This window comes from Sciurus carolinensis, chromosome 8 (genome assembly GCF_902686445.1).
Source record: "Sciurus carolinensis chromosome 8, mSciCar1.2, whole genome shotgun sequence".
Taxonomy (NCBI): Eukaryota; Metazoa; Chordata; class Mammalia; order Rodentia; family Sciuridae; genus Sciurus; species Sciurus carolinensis.
In genome coordinates this window covers 88,440,316-88,463,957 of record NC_062220.1, presented here as the reverse complement: position 1 = coordinate 88,463,957, position 23,642 = coordinate 88,440,316, and the positions used below count along the sequence as shown (strand labels likewise).

Here is a 23,642-nt window from a genome sequence, read left to right as displayed (position 1 = left end):
ATGACATTCCTTTATAGGAAGGTGCCATAAATCACTGAAGCGGCCCTGAGTTAATGGGTATTTAGGTTGTTTTCTAACTTTTGCTGCTATAAAACATAGTGAAATGAATGAATACGATATAATAGAAGTTGAGCATTCCTAATCCAATATCCAAAATGCTCCAAGATCCAGCGTGATTTCGGTACCTCACCTTGCCTTTTGGATTTCAGATTATGGATGGGCAACTGCTAAGTTTATGTAAAGATTCTGAAACCCAAAAGGCTCTGAAATCTGAAATACTCACAGTTTAAAGCATTTTGAATAAGGGATATTCAACTTATATATTCTTAAATGCACTTTTATTATATCAAATGTAAAGATGATTTCCTCCAGTAAAACATAAATGAAATTTAATATGGAAACTATACTTATTTAATATAAGTATGCTGTTGAAAACATTATTGTCACATGTTTGATTCAGTAGGACACTTTTTAAAGAAAGTTTAGTTTGTATTCCTGGGAACAGCAGTGTGTTTTCAAACACAGACCATGTAAAGATCTGTGATTTTTAGCATCGTTTGAAGTAGGATGGCCAAAACCAAGGGCAATCAGGACTGAATAAGGCCCAGCTGCTCAGTAGATTTAAGAAGCTCCAAATTTGGAATTAGGAAGCCTGGAATTGATCCCCCATCGTGCCACTGTAAACATTTTAATGAAATGGAAGTGGTGTTTCCCACCTATGAACCTAGCTAAGCAGTTCCAATGAAAAAATGGGAAATTATTTCATATATGTGAAATCTGTTTATGAACTCTAAATGTCTGAACCAATGTTAAATTCTGTTGTTATTCTTACCTTGCTCACAGCAATTTTTAAAGGTCAGTAGATAATCCACCTTTACAATACATTCTAAATACATGGCATATAGGAATTTTATCAGACATAACCATTTTAATTAAATACACTAAATAGTTGTTTTTACATGTCATAATGTTTTAAAAACCAATTAAAGAGAAGATCAGAAAGGAAAGCAACTGAGATTGGCTAACCATTGCTATTTTCTTTTTTTACATCCTCTCTATGTCCCTACCTCATCCACAGTTATTAAAATCAAGTTCACTGCTAAGACTCTTGATAGCAGATAAATCTGGAAACCACACAAATCCAATGGAATAGGTAATATCTTTGTGCCAATTAGCACTGCTAATGTTCTTGGATTCACCTATAGCAGTCTTTCTAGATTCATTTGGAAATGACCAATAAAATGAATGGGCGAACATTTGAGTAACCTAGAAACAGAAATACTGGTGTGTTTAGATTTAAGAAATATTGAGAAATCTACCCATTTTACTCATTAAAACTTTCAAGACACACACCAACTAGAGCAGATAAGCCCCCCACACTCTTCTCGGTCAATCCATTCAAGTTTCCACTAGCTCTTCTCTAGTCCCTGCCTCCATGGCAACAGGCCACTGACCTGCCCTTAAGGGACACACAGTTTTTGGCAAAACCAAGACTCTTAATAATTCCACTTGTCAATACCAGTCAGAGAGAAACGGATGGATTTCTACCAAGTTACTTAACAAACTACTAACAAAATGAGTGGCTGCCAGTAAGTGACCAAACCCAGAGTATTCCCCGGAAAGCCAGATATCACATCATTAGTGTCCAAGAAAATTCGTGCCAATGACACCTGTCCATCAAACCACTTGCTGAATTTGGATTTCTTCTTTCTATATATTCTTTATTTGCCTTTCTCGAAAAGGGTGACTCATTCAACATGATTACAAATCTGTTTATTTATCTTCTCCAATTTTTAAAAATAAATAAAGTTAAAATATCTATAGAAAAAGGACATGTTTCATTGCACTAATTTCACAACAGTAGTATCATCAGAAATATAAACTTCTATGGAGCAAATTTCCCTCTCAGGGGAGGGCAAGGATCTACAAGGATCAGTTCCAACATCCGGAATCTAAGCTTCCATCCCCAACGTGGAAGGGATGGCCTCTCTCCTCACCTCTTTTCCTTGACGTGTTCTGTTGTACAACCTGCCATTTGTAATAGATTGCCTTTCCTGGTGGTACTGCTCTCTGATTCAGAAATATAAACACCACTTCAGAGATTTATTTTATAATTCATCTTCTGGTTTGTCATGGCTGGGAAGGTCAGCTTCCAGATTTTCTATTCTAAATTACTTTTGAACAGATTTTGCAAACAGACGAAGGAATGGCTCTTGTCTGTACCAGAACAAACTCAGAAAGTTGGGGACTCAAGTCTCTCCTCTCTCTGGTTAAAATGTAAACAATCAGCAACTCTACAATTTCCCAGATCTTTTTTCAAAATTTTTATTGAAGAATACACAGGTGCTGTGGAGACACTGGGGTTATAAAAAGAAAATGGCAAATTATTTTTTCATGGGCCAGCTGCTCAGCTGATGTGATTCTGGGGAAGGCTCGACTCTCAAGCTCAATTGGCAAATCAATTAACATCATCCCTCTCTGCCAACAGGACCACACTGCTTCCCTCTGCCCTCTCCATCTCAGGGCTTTCTGGTGAATCTCCATAGATGATGCCAATGCCCAGTCAGTCAACTTGAGGTTCATTTGCCTTCCACCAACCTGGACAACCGGGGGCCAGTTCTGGTTTGATTAACAACTAGCAACCACCAGAAGGAGACACGCTCACCATTTTGCCCAGCTTATTTGCTTCTGTCCCAGTCCCACCTTGCTATAGAAGCAGGGCTCAGCATAGACTCAGTGAGGGGTGATAGTGGGGCTGGCTGACACTTTCATTTGGTGGAGAATAGATACGATCAGTCAAAGCAGATGGTTCCTAAAGGGGCACATCCCAAGAATCTGCAAGCAAACTGAGGCTGTCTTTTTCAAATAGCAGCTTACTGAGGATGAAAAGCAGACCTCCACCATGTCCTGCTATGACACACCCAGTTTGCATTCTCACCCACTCAGGGCTTTTCTAATCCATAGCTAAGCACAATAATGCGGAGGACGGCCTGTCTTTCTAAGCCCCCCAGAGATAGCCACTGTGACTGCTAATGGGCCAGGATCAGACCTTATGTGTCTTTTCTTTTTGCAGTTTTAGGGAATCAAGCCAGGGCCTCACACGGGCAAGTCAAATGCTCTACCACTGAGCTACACCCTCAACCCAGTAAAACCTTTTTCTAAGTTAGACCACCTTCAAGACATGACTGACCCGAGGCTCATGGATGGTCACCCAGTCCTACGAGAGGCAAACACAATTGCTGTGCATTTGGCTTGCTGGGCAGAGCTAGAGGTGGAGCCAGCGACATCTCAAATGGCAACTGGAAACATTTTTCATCATGATGGTTTGCCATTTAACATTGATTTTTGCTTTCAAACTCCAAATAAATTAAAAAACAATTGTGTGTCAAAGTCTTGGCTCTGACTGTTTGTGTGTGAGCAAATCATTTAACATTTCTGGGCCTTGATTTTCTCACCTGGAAAATGAGGAGGTTGAGCTGGGTGGGGCTGTGTTTCCTCCACCATTTTGGCAAATAACATCTACCATTAACCACCATCTTATTCAGTCACAAACCAAGAATGAACAGAGAGGCTGCTTCTGGCACACAGGGCTCACCTTTTCCACTGGCGTATGCTCTTCATTCGTGACGCTGGTTTTTCTTGATTCATTTTTAGACCTGCTCAGCCTTCTGGACACCTTTTCTCTGAGTAGAGTGGCATACCCGATGTGTTCATAGATGGGATTTGTTGTCATCTTGGAAATGTATTCGGCAGCTTTTGTTTCTATGTACAGTGTTATCAGGCCATCTGTCACCAGGTCGTGAATGGATTCGAACCTCTTCTCGCCCACAAAGTGCTTCCCATCATGGAAGAGCCGGTAGTTTAAGGTCTGGTTTCCGAACCTGCCCCAGAGAATGAGGATCACAGCAGTGTTAGAAGGAGAACAAGGAACAGTGACAACAGCCTCCAGCACAGGGCTAAGCGCTTAACATTTAATTATCTCAGAGACCCTTCCAGATGGGTTCAGTTACTGTCCCTGCTTGACAGCAGAGGCAACTGAGGCCTGAAAAGTTGGGGGTACTGACTGGAGGTTTTTTCCATGCCTGGGATGAGGTGGAGATGGGATTTAACCCAGGCAGTCACTTGGGGTCATTTTTCCTACAAGTCACTTGGGTCATTGGGTTGTAGCATTCTAATCTGTAAAAGTAAAAGTCAGGGGTACCACCTGATTTATAGATATCTTACCTATAAACTTTAATGGGAACTGGCAATTACCTCTGCAAACTATGCCACACCACTGCTTGCCTGATGTTCCCTTATTACATCTTTGCTCACCACCAGTACAGTACCCATACCTCCCACTCCAGTTAGTGCAGGAAAAGACACCAGATGTGGCATCCCAGCAATCTCACTTATGGGGTCCCCTCCCTTTATCTCTGGCTCTTCCCTCACAGCCCTTGCTGGGTTCCCCACAGGGACTGCCAAGCTCTTGCTACTCAGTTGCTAGAAGATAGGAAAGTACTTTGCATACCTAGAGTACCTGATAGCTTTTGAAGTTCTTCCTCACTATTACCTCACTTCAAATATGTTCTAGACATGCCCAGTTGCAACTTGGAAAGTTTCTTTCCAAGGCCACAATATTGAGGTGGTGCCCTGAATACACACCCGTTTGTGGCCTGGCCTGGGATGTGTGTCCACTGCTCCCATTCCTTCTATGGGAAAGATCTTCCAATTCCAGAGAGTTCACAGTGGAACTTATGAAAGACAATCTGATTCTGGGATTAGACACCTCCCCTAAACCTCACCAGGATTGTGGTAAGAGGATTTAATGCATAAAATATTTGATCATATTATGGAGAGGCAATAAATAAATATTGCCTTTCAGTACTCATGATGTAAAGGCTTGGAAGAACTCTGCTCAACTAGTTTGTTGGCATGCTGTTTCAGGACTGCCTCATGATGAGTTTTGGGGTCAAGGTGATCCCTGAGACAGCCCCATGTACAAACAAGACCCAGCGGGTCTTATCAGGCATGCACATGGGTGAACAAGGGATGCTGGGAATTAAGACCTTGCTCTGTCAACTAGCTAGATGTTCCAGGTAGAAAAAGCCATAGGAACACTCATTTTCCAGATTATTCTCTAGTGTACCCTGTATCCATAAATAGAACCCCTGTGTCCATACCCAAAAACCTCTGTGGCCAAGGAAATATACCATAGCTTTTTTTTAAAGAGTCAATTTTTTTTAATTGTAGATGGACACAATACCTTTATCTATTTATTTTTATGTGGTGCTGAGGATCAAACCCAGTGTCTCACACATGCTAGGCGAGTGCTCTACTACTGAGCCACAATCCCAGTCCCTACCATAGTGTTTGATATACTACTGTTGCTTTGGAAACAAAGTGAAAATAAAAAGTAAATGATTGAGAGGGAGTGACTGTCTATGGGTACTGAAATTCTGGGATAACAGAAAAGTTCTGGAAATGGATGGTGCAGGTAGTTGAACAGAATTGAGAAAGTACTTAATGCTATTGAACTGTACTCTTATAAATGGTAAAAATGGTAAATGATAAATTTTGTTATGCATATTTTATCACAATTTTTTAAAATGGAAAAGCTACTATGAAGTCATGAAAACAATGAGAGAATCTTAGCTCACCTGAGAGCTAACGTGTAGCATCCTGGCTGCCGCTGGCTTTCTCGGAGGATGTAGGCCCCCTCCACGCCTCCGAGGAGTTCATCAGCCTGCTCCCGGGAGATGATACCATGAAACCTGGGGGAATAAGACCACTAAGTGCTAAGTAGGGACCAAGAGTTAAGCTAAAAAGGATGTCAGGACCACTCAGAATCTACAACACCCACTGGATGAAGAGGGGCGTGGCTAGTGCCCACCTGGAAGGCCCACTAGGACTCACCTCCCAGTGTGCCCCAAACAGGTCATAAGGATGCCAGGAGGCAAGCAGGGGAAGGACAGCCAGTCCACCTGGCTTTCTGCTATTGTCTTTGATCTTAAGCTGAAACTAAAAGTTGAAACAAAAAGCCAGGTTATGGCTCCTTTTTTAACAATGGGGAATAACAAAAGAGCAATTACCAATTTAGCTCTCAGCTTAAACACAGAGAACTATGTATTATCCTGATTGCAAATGAACACTTATTGATTAGCAACCTGCTTGCTTCAGGATTGTTAACTCTAGAGGCTCATTCTCTGGAAAGAAGTGCTGGCTATAATCAACATTCTTCCAGTCCTTTACATTTTGAGAGCAAATTGCTTAGGGATATGTTTGGAAAATGTACCATTCTTTTTAAAGGTAACATTTCTCTTCTTTTTCTACCATTTTAAAATAATAAAAATGCATGTAGAAAATGTGTCTTATCCGGGAGGATTTGGGGATCAGTCAATGCCTGGACCTTGGAGGCTAGTGTCTGAGGATGGACAGCAATCAGGGAGAGAGGGGGCGGCATGGGGGTCAGCTCAGGAACCAGACCCTTTCCCTGTTGCCTTTAAGCAAAGATGGCTGCTCACCCCCATGCCTCAGATTGATCCATGTTTTAGAGGAAGGTGAACTAGGGTGAGGAGTAAGGCCAATGCCCAGGGACTCACTCCAGGCTCCTGGAAGAGGGTCTAACACTTCTTCCTAGGATTAACTAATTTTGGAGAACTGAGGAATAAATCAGAGAAGGAATTTTTTGGACTAAGAAAATCATCTTAATATTCTTGGAAGGGAGAGAGGGGAAAGGGGAAGTTAGCTAGGCACATTTTGTTTATTCTCCCCTAGAAATGCAAAGATCAATTTAGAGGACAATGTCATAGGACAGCAATTTTTTTTGGCGGGGGTGGGGATGCCTGCCACAATATACATTTCCTAATTGCCTCTATTCTTTCAAAGTGGACCTCCTAAGTTGACACGTTTGTCCTGGGGAGCAAGACCAGAGGAAGCTATGACTCTAGGTTCCAAAAGTGGCTCTTACATCTAAGGCAGTGATAGCTTAGGGGAACGGGATTTCCTGGTTTCCTGAATTCTGGTTTTAAATCTCAAAAGTTGAAGCCTGGAAGTCTGGGAGCAATGCTTTGCTGGAGTGAGGATGAAAGGGCTGTGACAAGAAGGGCCCTCTTGCCCCAAAGGAGACCAGTGTCCTTGGTCTCTGAGGGGGAGAGGCAGAGGGTTTTGCAAAGTCAGGCTCATGGGGGTGTAGGCAGGCCCTGCACAACAGGGATGGGAGTGGAACTGGCAGGTGAGATTATAGGGATCTTGGAGCAGAGGTGTTTGGGGCTTTGATTGTGAAAGAGGTCACTGGACCCTGCAAAGCTCGTGGTGAAGCTGCCTGGGAGGCCTGAGCTGGGACAGAGAGGGCTGGACAGGCAGCTGGGGCAAAGAGGGTCTGAGGGTGGTCTTGTAGCTGAGAGAGAGATGGGGGACGGGAAGACAGAGGTGGGAGGACGATGGGCAGGGAGAGGCAGGGGACATTGGAAGGTTTCCCTGCACAACAGTCAGGAAGAACAAAAGCTGGTGTCAGAAGGTTTGAGGTTGGGATGTCCAGGACACACCTGAGGCAGGGCAGAGGTGACTAAGCAGAATGAGGCACATACAGAGTGAGGCACAGGGCCCTGGCACCCGGTCCCAGGTCACATCTGGGGTAGAAGGGCAGGAGAAAGGGACAAGGAATGTCTGGAGTTGGCAGTTCATGTGAAAGCAGCTATTTTAACTCCCCTGAATTGGCAAGCGTTAGTGATCACTAACAGCAGATGTACATTGTCAAGAGCTGAGTTAAATCCAATCATTCAAAAGGGGAAAATGACCATGTTGTGTCCCTGAAGATCCACTCTGTGGCTCATTGTCACCTTTACATGTGGTTTCAAAAAGTCCAAGTATGGTATGGACATTGTACCATAGACCAGAAAGAAAGAGATGAAGGGAAAAGGGGAACAATGATTCTCTTTTTTCATGGGTCTATGGATGGATGTTTTCCACTATTTTTCTATACTTTTTCCCCCAGGTATTTTTTTTTTTTTTTTTTTTTTTTTTTTTTTTTTTGTGGTACTGGGGATCGAACTCAGGGCCTGGTGCTTGCGAGGCAAGCACTCTACCAGCTGAGCTATCTCCCCAGCCCTCCCCCAGGTATTAATTTATTGAATTTTTAAAAATAAAATTAATACCTGTGCATAGTTGGAAAATTCAAACATTCAAACGTTGAAAGGCACAAATGTTGAAAGGTACAAAAGGAAGAAAGATTTTAACAGTCCTGAAGTGAAAATTCTCTCTCCCTAAAGGTATCCATTGTCAAAATTTTCTTGTGATTCATTCACAAGAGATATGCATGTGCATTTCCTGAATACAGCATCTATTACTTTCTGAGTGGAGGATAAGAGAAATAAAAACACAGAATTGGAAAGCTTTAGGTTAATTCTCCTCTAATACAAAATGTTCCCTTTTGTGGTTAAGAAAATGTTTCCTCTCTCTGTAGATTTAATGTACTGGGGGTTGAGCGTGAGAACTAAAGGGTTATTCAACCAAACTTTGATGCAAAAAAGAAAATTCACAATAGAGTACCTTTTGGAATTCACATGCAATATTGTGTATGGTAGAGTTTCATTTTCTCCTTTTTAAAATTAATTGTGCTATTTGTAAGCAAAACACAAACCCATATATTGAAAAATACAGTCATGCTACAATGCAGATTAGATATTAGGGATGTAGGGGTGGAAGTGCGTTCCTGAGCAGGTATTCTGGGAGGGGCTGGACTAATCCCCGAAGTTTGGCAAAGAAAGCTCTGAAATGCAGCTGTGGCAATTAGGAAGGACCATTGGGCTGGGGCCAGTAAGAGGGTTATTAATCATGAAGATGAGGCTTTGACGGGTGAGGGAATAACAGGGAAAAGGTTTTGGATGAGCTTAGGAGGTGGACTTGAAAGAAACTTGGATTCTTCATGCCTCCAGGTTGAACGTAGGCAGAAAAGTGACTTGTGCATCTCTTCTGTCCGGACACCTTCTCTGTGTAAGGTATTTGACACATCATAGTCTTGACTGCAAATTAATTTTATAGTCATGCATACTGGCTTTGCTTCTTTTGCAAATTTGTTTGCATTGTTGTTTCTGAGAAAGTGAAGTAAGAGTTGGAATACAGAAAAAAACTGCAGAAGGGAGAATAATGATAGTATTGAGGCAATTTGGTTAATAAATCCAAGTGGGAAGCAATCACCATTTTGGTTTTACGAGCCTGCAGGGAAATGGGGTACCTTTCCTGACCATTGAGTTCATAAGGGACATGAAAGCAAAGAATTCAGCTGCAGTGTATGGTCTTTGACACCCCAAATGTTTATATTGTATCCAGGTAGACAGTGAAATAAAACCCTAACAGAGAGCCTCAATTATGAAAAATGCTGCCTTACATTTCAAGTACTTGCCAGGCACTCGAAAGCTGCTTTTGTGGAGAGAATTGCAGCGTGAGACACTTTCCCTCCCACCTTAATGGAAACCGAGTACCTGAATACTATAAAGAAGATTCAATACAAAGGAATCTGATTGCACTTATTCTTATTATGAAACTCGTGCACAATGGACATGCGATGAAGACCATATATTAGGAAAATTTTAATATTTAATATTTAAAAGACACACGAAGCAACTACTTATTAAATTATTAAAACAAAGAATAGTATAATACATACTCTCTTCCATAATATTTTGGTCTGTTTTCCACCTATATTAAAAAGAAGAAATATATTAATAATGCATTTGAATTCAAATCAGCTAGATAAAAATGCTATTCAAATAAACAGAATGGGAGTCCCAGAAGTAATTTTATTACAGATTTTATTCCCCAAAACAGAAATCCATGAAGCTATGGAGTTAATCAACACATTCCACTATCTTGGGAATGAATGATCCAGATTTATTACATTTCTCTACTCATTAGGTTCATTTCCCACCCAAACCTAATCACCAATAAAAGACTTTTCAGAGGAAAGAGTGATGCTTTCTTAATATTAAGGAATTTATAAAGATCTTATAAAGTTTCATCTTAAAGGGCAAAACAAATATTTCTAGCATGAATAAAACAGAAACATTTCAGTCTTCATTTAATTGTTTTGTTATGCATTTATTTAAAAAAAATCAAGGAATTCACCTGGATTAAAAAGCAAACAAGCTTAATTTGATCTCTTTCCAAATAACATCAATGTTCCAACATTCTCATTTTTTTAACAAATGGCTAATGGGCTGAAATTCCTTTGACATCAGAGGTACAAGATACAAAGGACAGATTCATGACTTTAAAAATCACAAACTTCCAGAAAAGACTCTTCAGATCACGGCTTTAGCCGTGGGGTTATCATATTGAATTTTGATCCCATATATGGTAATCTCCTTTTACAGGAACTTTTGTATGTTCATAGTGTTGGAGTTGGTGAGAAATTGACATGAATTCTCATGTTTGGCTTTTGTTTCATATTAAATTTGGGATTTTTATTGGTTGTTGTACATATGACAGAAAGTATGTTTATTCATTGGAGTAGAATAAGGGCCCGGCAGCTTTGTCAATAGTTTTTTCTATTTACAACCAAACGGACTGTTTTTTCGGCAGGACTGGTGGACAGGCACATTGGTTTCAAGTGCTGGGCAGTTTCCTGTCTACCTCCATCCTCCAGAGGATACAGGGGATCTGAGGGGGCAGCAGGTGCCACAGACCAAGGGGGAAGCATAATGGGGAGCTGGGGCTCTGAGGACCATGATCAGAATTCTTCCTAGGACAGTCCTAGCTGGCACTAAATAATCATCTAAACACTTCTAAATATGTGTTCACTCTTCTGTGCATTTTATACCTGAAAAGCACTCAACCAAGAGGGGCATTCATAATTCCTAATCTTCAAGGTTTGAAGCCTGCTTCCTGTCTTTGTGAAGGAAGATTTAAATAATATCATTAACAGAAGCACAAAGTGTGCGAAAAGGCACCTTATTATCTGATGGCCTTTCTATAAATGATGTGTACAATTACACTACATACCAGCAAGCTTTTTAATGAGTTGAACATTTGGTCATTTATATCATTCCACTGGCTTTCAAAATTCTTTCTTATTTTTATGATACCATTGATATATGGTATGTGATTGCAACACCTACGTGCCACAGAAACATTTTGTTTTTGTTTTTTTTTTTGGTACTGGGGACTGAATCCAGGGTACTGTACCACTGAGCCACATCCCCAGCTCTTTTTTATTTTGAGATAGGTTCTTTCTAAGTTTCTTAGGGCCTTGCTAGGATGCTGAGGCTGGCCTTCAACTTGAAATCCTCCTGCCACAGCCTTGGGAATCGCTGGGATTGCAGGTGTGCACCACTACACTGGTCACAGAAACAATTTAGAACTAGAAAAGTGGATGGAAGTGAAAATATATGATGGCAAAATCTCTCTCCACTCTTGGAGAGGTAGTATTCCAAACTTTGGAATGATTCCTTCTATAGATAATTTTTTATTCCCATCTTTTTAGATAGACCATAACACAAATTCAGAAAATTCAGAGGTAGCTCCCAACCTTTCTCCCTTCCTCTATCCTTTGATTCCTCGAAAAGGAAGGAGTAATTAATCTAACTTGTTGGTGGACAGAATGGTAGATAGAACCTACTACTAATTCCTGACATGCAGGTAAGTTGTTAACAAATGTCGAATTTAATTGACTTTTAACAAGACAACAAATTGCTTTCAGTTCATTCATCAATCATAAAAATATACAGCACACTCATTAGGTTTGGGGCTCTGTAGTCAGCTCTGTCAATGTTCCTGAAGTGATGACCTTGCAGATGTAGAAAGGACAGCTACAGGGAACACAGGGTGTCCAGCATTGGCAGTCAAAGGGAGATGCAAGGAAGAATCTAACGTAGGTCCTCAAAGAGGGGAGTCAACATTCATGGCGCTTCAAGGTTTTCCAAGCAAGATCCTGCCCAGAGGAGACTTTGATCCAATGGAGGGACAAATCCTCTGTATAAAAAAATCACTATAATATAAAAAAGAGCACCAAGTGGCACAGAATGGAATATAGGTGGAACAGGACCATAGATAAGATACCAAATATTACTGGAGGCACATATTAAAATATTATTCTCCCTTTACCTGAAATTCAAATTTAACTAGGAAGCATGGTTTTCTTTCTGAATTTGGCAACCCTACACAGAAAGAGAGCACTGATGGAGGATGTGGTCAGTCATTTGACCACTGCTCCCCCCGGTCGAAGTTGTTTTGACAGCAATCTGATTGAAGTTCTTTTCACTTTGTTGTCTCTGCAGTCCTTACAGAAAATATAGATCATGTTAAAGAGAGAGAAAAGGAATGGCTGGGATAAAAAAATGCATGAGCACTTCTTTCTTTTTGTAAATATCTTGCTCCCAGGAGTCTAAACATAGTCTCTTCTACACTCCACTAAGATTTAAATCAGTCAAAGAGCTTAATTTTTAAGTGATATGACCCCCACAAATCATAGAACATCAACACTTCTTTATGTTGGATAACACTGAACTCTTGCATCCAGACAAAACCCAGTCAGCTGGGTGTCAGGGTTCCCAGAGACAAGGGACCTGTCTGGAGAGACGCAACCTCACACAGACCCAGTAGTGTTACAGAGCCCTACCCACTCACTCCAGGGGCATAGCTCTGTATGTCACCCATGGGATTTGGGGCCCACCTGTGAGATTTGGATTTTTTTTTTTTTTAAAGAAGCTGTAGCACTGAATTTCTGGGTGTATAGGAGTCTCTTCAGTGAGTGTGAGAGACTCACTGTGAGGACAGTGTGATAAATAAGAAGTAAGGCAACACTGAAGTTCTTACATTTTCACTGAGAATCATGCTTGTTAAAATCCAGTCACTTGATACAAAATGGAGGACAACTTTAGGAAGGGACAGAATCAGGAAGGGAGAGAAAATGCCCTATATTACAATATGAATAAAGGCTGTTTCTAGAGCTTCCTGGCCACTCTGACTATCCTATGACAGCAGTGGGAGCCACCTTGGTGATCAGAGTCACTGCAAATAAGACTGATGAATGTCAGTTCTGCCTACCTGCTCTTGGAAATTAGTACTCCAACTCCAAAGAGTGAGAGAAACCCACTTTTTATAAGAAAAAAGGAAAAATAATTTGTCAACAAATTATTAGATCCTCTAATGCTGGGTTCTAAGATGATTCTCGTGGTTGAGACAGGAGTTAACCCCCTTAAAGAAGATCAAGTGCAGGATCACTTGAGTGAGAAATACGTGGAATGGATCCTTCTCAAGGTAGAGGTGATATGGTATACAGGGATACAGGGTATAGTCATGCAGAATGGTGGCTGGTTTGTTTGTTTGTTTTTTTGGTAGTGGGGCTTGAACACAGGCACTTTACCACTAAGTTATTTTGCTACATCCCCAGCCCTTTTTAGTTTTTGAGACAGGATCTTCTAAGTTGCCCAGGCTGGCCTCAAACTTGCAATCCCCCTGCCTCAGCCTCCTGAGTCTCTGGAATTACAGGTGTGTGCCACTGTGCCCCCTTTGGCTTATTCTTTTTAAAAAATGTATCCAGCATTTTATTCTAAAAAAGCATCATATACAAGAAACTAGTCCACCAAGGCAGGCAGTACATGCCTTATTGTCCCTGTTGGTTAAATCTTGTTTGGAATTGCTCTTTTAAGACTGCCTTTGGATGCACTACTGCTTTTCTTGAACATTCTTACAGCTGCGCTTCTCAAAGTCATCTGGTCATTCAAAACAGAAACTTCAGCATACTTGTTAAGATAGCATATTCTTGGTCCCCACTTTGGGCAACCTGAGCCAGAATTGCTGAGGATGGCAATGCAATGTGTTATTTAATCAGGCCCCCCTAGATGATTTTAAAGCACATAATAAAGTCAGAATAACCAATATATAAAAATACATATTTGGTTTGCAAGAATGGATTTCAGAGAGGATGTTATTTCAGCAAACGGGCCTAAGTTATTCAGAGGCATTATAAGTGATCAAATTAGGTATTCATTTGAAACAAAAATGAGGCATGATCATAAGATAAGATTTTCACTGTGACTTGTTCTGAAGGTATTTACAAGAGAGATTCCTAATACTCTTTAAGCAAAGGGAACTTGGAGGAAATGAAAGAAAGTTTTCCAACATGATTGCCAGAAGGGTATCATGTTTATGTAACATACAGTTGGCTTTCCATATCCTCGAGCTACTCATCCTCAGATTCAACCAATTGCAGATTGAAAATATTTGGGAAAAAAAGTCCAGAAATTTCCAAAAAGTAAAACTTGAATTTTATGCATGACAAGTGCTATGCTGAATCCATATGAATGAAGAGATATGTAGGTATTATATTAGGTCTTACAAGTGATGTAGATATGATTTAAAGTGCATTGGAGGATGTGTGCAGATTATATGCAAATAGTATGCCATTTTTTATAAGGATTTGAGCAATTGTGAATTTTGATGTCTGAGGGGGATCCTGGAACCATATCCTGAGGAAACTTAGGAATGACTGTGTGTGTTAAAATAAGGTCTATTTCATGACTTTATTATCATAGCTCAAATGCAGCACCTTAACTACTAAAGATGGTTTGGATCCTGTCCAGTCCTGTCCAATGCAAATGCTATGGCTTCCAGTTCTGGCTTCTCTGCCTCATGGTCCATCCTACACTCCAAATAAACTGAATTAACTGAATTAGTTCATAAGTGTACTCCCTCCAATGCATTCATAGTTTTTCAATGTTCTTAAAGTTCCAAATTCTCTTTCAAAAGGGCAAATGACATGATGGTTGAGGAGCAGGGTCTGGACTTAGAAAGACTAACCTTAAGGTCAGACCTATGTGTCTTTCAGCAAGTTACCAGTTGCTCTCTCCTTTATCTTTAAAATGGGACTGTTAATAAACCTCATTGGGTTTTTGTGATAGTTTAAAAAGTGTAGCATGTTTTGCAACAGTGCTTGACACACAGAGGTGTTCAATGAATCCCAGCTTCTGCTATCCAGAGATCTCCTTTGTATCCAAGGAAGAGCCAGGGCCATTCTTCCCTGTGTTCTTAGAGTTCCTTTGACCTGTCTCCATTAGAAAACACCACCTCACTGATTTTTAAATATTTGCTTGCCAGTTTCTTCTCTAACTACTCTGTGAGGTTTTTCTTTTGTTTTTGAGAATAGGTCTCTGGATTGCCCAGGCTGAACTTGTTTTCTTGGGCTCAAGCGATCCTCCTGCCTCAGTCTCATGAGTAGCCACAACTACAGGCACTCACCATTCTGTGAGTTTCCTGTGACATGGGTTTTGTTCTATATCATCATTATATTCTCAGGATAGCTCCTCATGTCTGGCACAGTGTGTATGGAAGCAGACTCATTATCTGAACCTGATGCATTCCTACAAAATGCGTTGGACAGCAGAGTTTCAAACAATAGCCTATATTCCAAAACTTCACATAGAACAAAGAATCATTTTTTGAGCATTGCAAAAATCAATTTTATAAATATTACTAAAATGCTCTTAATAACTACTAATAATATAGCACCATATAAAACATTTAAAGAACAATTCTTTAATTATTTAATACTTAATGGAGTAATGAGTATGTATGCTTATATTCCATGTACAGCAGAATGGAAGGGAATGTCATTATCCTTCAACACTGAGGATGTACTATAATAAAAAAAATAGTAAAATAATATCGCCAAAGATTAGAAAGTTACTCTTTAATTGGACCTGAGTTGATAGTGCCCTCAGGTGCCTGGTCTAAACAAATTCTGGAAGGCTCATCCCTCAGGAGAGAGGTAGGGGAATTGTGTAGTATGTTTAAATTCAAGGCAAATTAGAAGACACAGAGTCACAAAAGAAGCCCACTCTCACAGTCTGATGCCCTGCTACTCAAAGTGTGACCCAGGTGCCAGCTGCATTGGCATCACCATGGAGCTTGACTATGCACATCAAGGGGGGATCACATACACATTGAAGTCTGAGAAGCTGCCACACACATGAGAACTTGGTATAGCAGTCTTTTAACTTGGAAAGGATTTTTTTGGCTAGAACTTTTAGTATGTCATTATAGCAAATATTCAGATACTGAGTTTTCACAGAGCAAAGGATGTTGGTGCTCATTAAAAGTTTGCAGAAGGAGGCAAAGAATATGGATGCAGATCCTTGCTCAATGTCAATCCAACTGCTATGTGACCCTGGGTAGGTTATTAAACTTCTTTGCATCTCATTTTTCTCAATATTCAATAATACTGGTGTCATAAGAGTGTGCTGTTTTAATAAGGCCGTTTCAGAGATTAGATGAGATATTGCCTGTAAAAAAACTGTGAAACTTGGAACACTGTAGTAATAGTTCAACACTGATTGAGTGGCTACTCTGTGCCAGGAACTGTCCTGAGGGTTTCGCGTATATTATCTCATTTAAGTCTCCAAATAACCTCATGAGGTAAGTGAGGGCTGTTATTTTACACAGAATCACTCAATAGCTAGCAAGAGGCCATAAAACTAGTAAGTTTCTGGGTCCAGATAGGACACCCTTAACCACAGGGCTACACTGCTTCTTCAGGAGAGACTAACCAAGATTGAGCATTCACTGGCTCTCAAAATCCAGTTTAGCTAAATATTTGATTATCTGAATGATTTTTAACTTCCCTTTGCCAGGGCAGAACACCTTAAAATCTTTTTCAAATGATGTGAATTCCATCAATACATTAGCTAAGGAGGGGCGTGGGGAGGATAGCTCAGGGGTAGAGTGCTTGCCTAGCATGTGCAAGGTCTGGGTTTGATTCCCAGGACCACACACACACACACACACACACACACACACACACACACAGTCAGCAAATGAGAACTCTGAATAAATTTGCCTGGAAGTACTGGTATTTGGGGATCTCTCAATTATTTCTCTCTGACTCAGAATTATATGTATTCCCAAACTACCTGGTTTATTTTCCAATGCATTCTTCCAATTTTAAGGAAGATTTTCCAGTATTTTGCAAAGCTTGAAAGAACAGTCGGGTGACAGCTGCATAGTGAGAGCCAGGATGTATAATCCTTAAATGAGTTTCCTTTATAGTCAGATTATCATTGCCTAGATAAACACAAGTTCTTTCATATGCAACACAAAGGCATTTAGAGAATATTGTGAGTCCTCTGTAAACAAGGTTTCCAATTATTGAAAAAACAAAGCTTTCATAATCCCTTAGCAGCTGGTATATGTTGTTTTTACTTAATAGAAATAATTTAAAAAACCAATTTAGCAACCTTTCACACAGTGTAGCTAGACTGCTGGATTCTTAGAGATAAAGATCAACTCAGGGAGAACAGGCTTTTGATGGGAGGATTTGTACTGGTGATATTGGGGCAATTTCATCCACAAAAACTAAATATGGATAATTCCTTTCTAATTAGAAATAAAGATCTCTGTTGAAAAGGAGAGAAAGAAAATTCAAGTACTAAAATTTACATTTTTGGAGTCAAAGTGCATTAATGAAAACTGAGCAAACATCAAAAACTCCCATTTCTTTCCATCTGGAATCTAGAGGCTTATTTTTCCTCTTGGCATTACTTGAATATTCTGGAACTATGACGGAGCACTGATGGGTACATTTCTTCCTGTTTTGATAAGAATATATATTATCTGATCAACTGTTCAGGCTTTCTGTAACAAACCTTAAAAGGTCACCAATGGCTTTGCTGAGTTGTATAAATACACACAGTTCAGGGTTTAATAATCTGATCTAAACATTCTGTTAGCATGCAGATGAACAAACATATATCAAGTTAGGGGTGCTCAGGGCCAAAGCACTTCCTGTTCTTTCAGTTTGTTCTCTGTCTTCAATTTTTCTTCTAGGAATTTGATTTAAAAATCAGTAATAATATTAGAAAAAGTAGAAAAGACCTTTATTTAGACTAGTAGTGCTCAAATTGTAGAGGGGTGATTTTGCCCACTCCTACCCACTCCCCCAGGGGACATTTGACAAAGACTAAAGATAGATTTGATTTTTATAATTGGAGGCAGGGTGTAACTGGTGTCCAATGGGTCAAGTTCAAGATGTTAATAAATATCCTACAATACACAAGACAGTTCTTCATAACAAAGAACTATCCACCCAAAATCATAATAGTGAGAAAACACTGTTTTGGAATAAAATAACTTTGAACTTTGAGTTTTCTCAAGGAAGGTTATTTAAAAAAAAAAAATGTAAACCAAAATACAAAAAAGCAAGAAATACTTTAAATGTATCAGGTAAAACAGAGTATAAGGAAAGTAACAGGAAATATTTACTTTTGATAATCTGATAATTTATAAAGGTATTTAAAAAGACTAGACAGTACTAGTGAAATACCTCCAATTAATCAAGAAAGCAGCTCAGATGAATACAAAATGGAAAAAACTAAAATGTCAACAAGATTAATAAGGGAGACCACTCCCTACTTGGAAAAATTTGAACAATTTAAACTATACAAAAACACCAAAGAAAAAAATGTAAGTTATTTCTTGGGAGTAACCAGCCAGGCTATGCGCACATGCAGACTAATGAGCAAGTCCCTCCTTGCTCTGGGCTCCATGCCTCACAGTGTGCTGCTTTCAAACTCTGCCCTGACCACTGGGCTGGAAGCAACCTCCACCACTCACAGTGTCCGCAGGCACAGAAGACAGCCTGGGACAAGTGGCTGAAGAGTTATCTGAAGTTGGGCTAGCATGGACCTCAGGAAGTCCTGATTTCCTAGATTTCATTGGATAAATCACTATATAAAATATGCATCATAAAAGAGGAAGAATAAATGTGCCCCCAAAACAGCTTTGAAAAGCAATGGAAGGGCAGCTATATTCAGACACACACTCATCCAAATTGTCCTGCCTCACCCATTGAGTCTTGGTCCTGGTTCTGGTCTTCTCCTGAAAAGACCTACAGACCCTGACCCAGGACTCCCCTAAGGCAGGGCTGGGAGAAGCAGAGGAGGAGCCAATTCTGTACAAGATCCCTCCACGTGGAGGGGGTGCTTCTGTTCTCCCAACAAGCAGGTCAGGAAGTGACTGTTGTCCCCATTTGCAGGTGAGCAGAGGAAGGTCCACATGGCAACATTACTGGAAGATCACAAAAAGGTGTGGAGATGAGATCTAAACCAAGATCTGTCGGTGTTGTTGCCAAAGTCTATAATCTTATATACCACGAGGAAGGGAAATTCCAAAGACAACAAAGAGACTGTATGCATAGAAAACATTAATGCTGCTATAATTGTTGAGTTGATCTTCAAATTAAAAGGCTCAAACATGTCAATTCTGAAAATCTAGGTAGGTTGGCCAGGAAAATCTGTCCATCATATCTGGTGGCTCAACCTCCTTTGCTCCTCAGCCCTGAGAATGCACCACCCAGGGCATCACCTGCCCAGAGTCTAAAGGAGACATTGCCATTCAGATTCCTCCATTGCCCTGTTCCCACTTTGGTCTGTCAACTAAGTCTTTCCATCATGTGTATTCCTTAATTGCTCTTGAAAAGGACTCTTTCTCTCTGTGTCCACTGCACTATCTGTTCTCCTAGCCCACTGCAATAGTCTTTCTACTGGTCTCTGGGTCAGTGCTTCTTTTTATCCTCCCATCTGTTTTACACTATGAAGTCAGAAAAGACAAATCTCATCATATTACTCTCTGCTCACAATTCTTCATTGGTTCCCCATTGCCAGACAAACCTCCACAACTCAGTGGGACCTCCCCAGACCACCCTATTTAAAGATGGCATCTCCTCTCCTTGGCATACCCCACCTGTCTTCTCTGGCTTACTTTGTTGGCATGACATTTATCACCTTACTTGTGTCTTCTGATGGTTCATTTTATGTGTCAACTTGGTCAGCCCATGTGATGCCCACATGTCTGATTAAACTTGTTTTTCTGTCGTGTCTGTGAGTGTGTTCCTGAAGGAGGTTAATATTTAAATTGGAGAGACTCAGGAAAGCAGATGGGCCAACCCAATGTGGGTGAACATCACACAGTAAGTGGAGGGCCTGAATAGAACAAAAAGGCAGGTGTCGGACTAGGGATATGGCTCAGTTGGTAGAGTGCTTGCCTTGCAAGCACAAGGCCCTGGGTTCGATCCCCAGCACCACAAAAAAAAAAAAAAAAAAAAAAAAAAAAAAAAGGCAGGTGTGCGATAGATTTGCTCTCCCCCTGGCTGACCCCTTGGGCTAGGGCATCATTCTTTCCTGCCCATGCTGCTCCTGATTCTCAGGTCTTCTGACCCAGACTGGAGTCAACACCATTGGCTCTCCAACTCTTAGGCCTTCTCACTATACCATGGGCTTTCCTTCTCATGTAGCTTGCAGATGGCATATTGTGAGACTTCTTTGTCTCCATAATCATGTGAGTCAAATCTTATAATAAATCTCTGTTTACTTGATCTGTCTCTTGAGAACCCTAATATGGATGTGTTTTTGTGCCATCTCTTCCAATCAAATGGAGATGACAGGAAGGACAGGGATTTTGTATTCTGCATACTGCTGCATCTCTTGAGTCTAGAATGGTGCTAGCACTTAGTAGGTGCTCAATATATTTATGGATTGAATGAATACATGAATGACAATAGGATCTTTCTAGGATGTATCCAGAACATGTCCTCACTGGCACATGTACTCTTGGCCCACCAAATCCTCACTACCCATTTCTTGATGTTCCTCATTCAAAACTCCTTACAGTTTCTGAAACATGTCCTGGTGGCTTGTGTTTTTAAGCCATTCTTTGACAGGCTCCTTCCTCTGTCTGGAATTCTAATACTCATTTCCTAATCTTTCTATGCCTTAACGTGGCAATATCTCGTTCATTTTAAAGATAAGAGCTCAAATGCTGCCATCTTGCGGAGCCCTCTCCCGGCTGTCTCAAGCCAGGTATGTTTCCTGTTCTTCCTCTGAATTTTATAGTAGGTTGAGTTAGGACCTTGACATTCTTACTGGGATTGGAATTGTTGGCCTTTATGAGTTCTAAATGTGAGCTCTTGAGAAAAGGATTTCTTTTTTCTTTTCTTTTCTTTTATTATTTTTAAAATTTTCCTCTCTGTTGCTGCAAATCCAGGCACATATCCTTCATAGAACTCAGATTCATTCAACAAGTTTGCTTAATGCTCCTAAACCCCTTTCTGGGACACACTGAAATTTCAAAAGTGGTATCCATGGAAAGACTGACAGTTGCTGTAGCTAAAGCCTTGGTGTTTTATTCCTCTATGGCATAGAACAAAACTTGCTTCCTCCCAGTTTTCTGAATCTGCAGAGTAAGACTGAAGAACATGAGAAGTAACCAAGACTTGCAGTCAGTGGGTCCACAAATCCAGGTCCCGCGCTTTCTATAGACAAAGGGGTAAATATGTGAACAAACATAAGTCACTCAGGCACTCTGCCCCTGGAATTTGCAAGTTGAATGGAAACCACTAAGGGAAGGTATTAGGTGTTGCTTCACATGCATGGAAGAGCCTAACAGCAACAGTCACTAGTAGTTACTAAGAACTCACTAGGTACCAGCCATTGTTCTAAGTATTTTCTTTTCCTATATTAACCCATTGGATCCTATGGCTACCCAGTAGGTAAGATCTATTATACTCATTTTTCTAAAAGATGAATAAGGCAGATAGAAATAGAAAGCAGATGTAGATCCAATTACCTGGTGCTCTGACCCTAACCATTCGGTCTATTGACCTGAGGTGCCTCAATTCTGCACCAGAGACCTCTGCAGATGTCCTCTTTCACATCCTTCTCAGAGTCCTTAGGTCAGCTTTTCTTTCCATGCAAGGAATTTTCTCATATACTTCCATCCATCCTCCATCTCCTTCCACCCTTTTATTGGCTGCTTCAGAGTGGTTTTTATTGCTCACAGGAGAAACCCAAGGGATATCCCCATTACACCTACATCTCCAGAGCTGCAGCCAGTGTCGGCAGTGTGCCAAGCTCTACAGGTAGATTATGACTCACACTCAGGACTGGGAAACATGACATTGAAGAGTAGTTCCAAAACCTTGAGAGAGTCAATACCGTCCTGGATGCCTCTCCAGGACCTCCACATGGATTCTGGTTTACTCTGGAAGTAGGCTTCCAGGAACACCAAAAGCCCAGCTGTGGGTAGCACTCACCACTCCAGTGCACGTTCCCAGCAGCTCCGCGGAATCTGCTCTCCCTTGCCACATCTTCCCTGGCACTTCCATTCCTTGGAGTTATGTGTTGGCTCCCCAAACACACCATTGGCCCTCCTTGTTTGCATGACCCAATTAGGCACACTGCTCTGGCTCTGACCTGGCACTCCTCTTGGCTGGAGCTTTGTCCTCATCCTCTGACATCCCAAAGCTATAGCTCCAAGTGAGCTGGCGGATTCCTCCAACCACACCAAATCCCTGGGAGGCCATATGACCAGGCTGGGCTGGCTGGCTAGCTTTCCATCCGAGTAGGGAAATTGAAGGTGACGTGGCAGTCTGCCTATCCTGATACTTCCCACAAAAGCTATCTTACTTTAAAATAAGAAATCCTGTAAAGGGAACTAAAAACCCACAATTTAATCATGGGCACAAATTTTATCCTAATACCTAACCTCATATACCTTTTGCCTCAAATTATACTCCTTCCCTCCTGAGTCTTCAGTGCAAATGAGAATCTGAGACCATTCCCTAGAGAATACAGATCCCATTATTAAAAGCCATCTCCATGCCACCTGATTGCCTGTTCTTCCTCAAACTGAATAATCCTTGTTCTTTTAACCTTTTCTAATAGGCCCCACTTTCCCGTCCTTAATTCATCTTCATTATTCTCCTCAGAACTCTCTTTAAATTCTCCACATACCTCTCAAACTCAGAGAGCTTGAAGTACCCAATAGAATCGAATCAAATCAAGGGAAGACTAACGCTGCTGCTCAATTTCTAGAGGGGGAAGATTGGGTAAGCACAGTCATTTAATTCCTCTCTCCTGTTAGCAAATTCTTTCCTTCCAAAAAGTTTCATGGTATTCGGTTTAAGTGGTACTATGTATACTTTGGAAAAGGCAAAGACTGCCTGCCATTCTTCTGCTTCTAGAAGCTTTATATCTTTCCCTTGCTAGAAATGTAAGCATAGGACTATGTTTGAACTGATGAATAAAATGAATATACCTAAAGAAAGAAAAAGGAGGGCAGAACTTAGTGGATGGCAGAAATGAAAGACTTGCATACTCTGTGCCCAAAAGTATTCATCACAGAGGTTTTTTTAGATAGGTTCCCTCTTCAATCGCCTTCCCCCAATCCAAATTATAATACTAGAGATAGATCCATTTGTAGCTTTCCATGTTCTGTATGCACATTTGTGCTTTATGTATTAAGAGTAAGATATTTTTCTTGTATGCCCTTCCAAGATTGGTTCCCCCACTTGGGTGTGACATTGGTCCCGTGAGCTCTCCATAGCCTTCACATGCTTTGCATATACTCTTCCACCAGGAAGGTGGGCTGCCTGTCTTTGCATCCTTCTTGTAGATGAGAGAGCTTCGGCTCATGGTGGCTAACTAACCAGAACCAGCAGCAGATTCAGGGTTGAAACCCAGTCCCTGATCTCAGGCCCATCAGTCATTTCTAGATATCATAAGGATGTCATAAAACCCAAAAGCCTGTCCTCTATTATTTTAATAAAGTACCTAACTTACCATTTATGAAACAGGTATTCCCTCCCCAAACAATTCCTTCTATGATAAATAAAA

General features: G+C 40.7%; 1 protein-coding gene across 3 annotated transcripts in view; it reads right to left on the bottom strand.

Annotated features, from left to right (window-relative positions):
- Chn2 (chimerin 2) overlaps positions 1 to 23,642 on the bottom strand; it is a 304,571-nt gene that overhangs the window by 107,015 nt on the left and 173,914 nt on the right. For all 3 annotated transcript variants that reach the window (XM_047560115.1, XM_047560117.1, XM_047560114.1), the window contains 3 exons: positions 9,647 to 9,678; positions 5,640 to 5,753; positions 3,596 to 3,881 (listed from right to left, as the gene is read on the bottom strand). In XM_047560115.1, the coding sequence (XP_047416071.1) occupies positions 3,596 to 3,881; positions 5,640 to 5,753; positions 9,647 to 9,678 (432 nt within the window). The remainder of the gene's footprint in view (positions 1 to 3,595; positions 3,882 to 5,639; positions 5,754 to 9,646; positions 9,679 to 23,642) is intronic.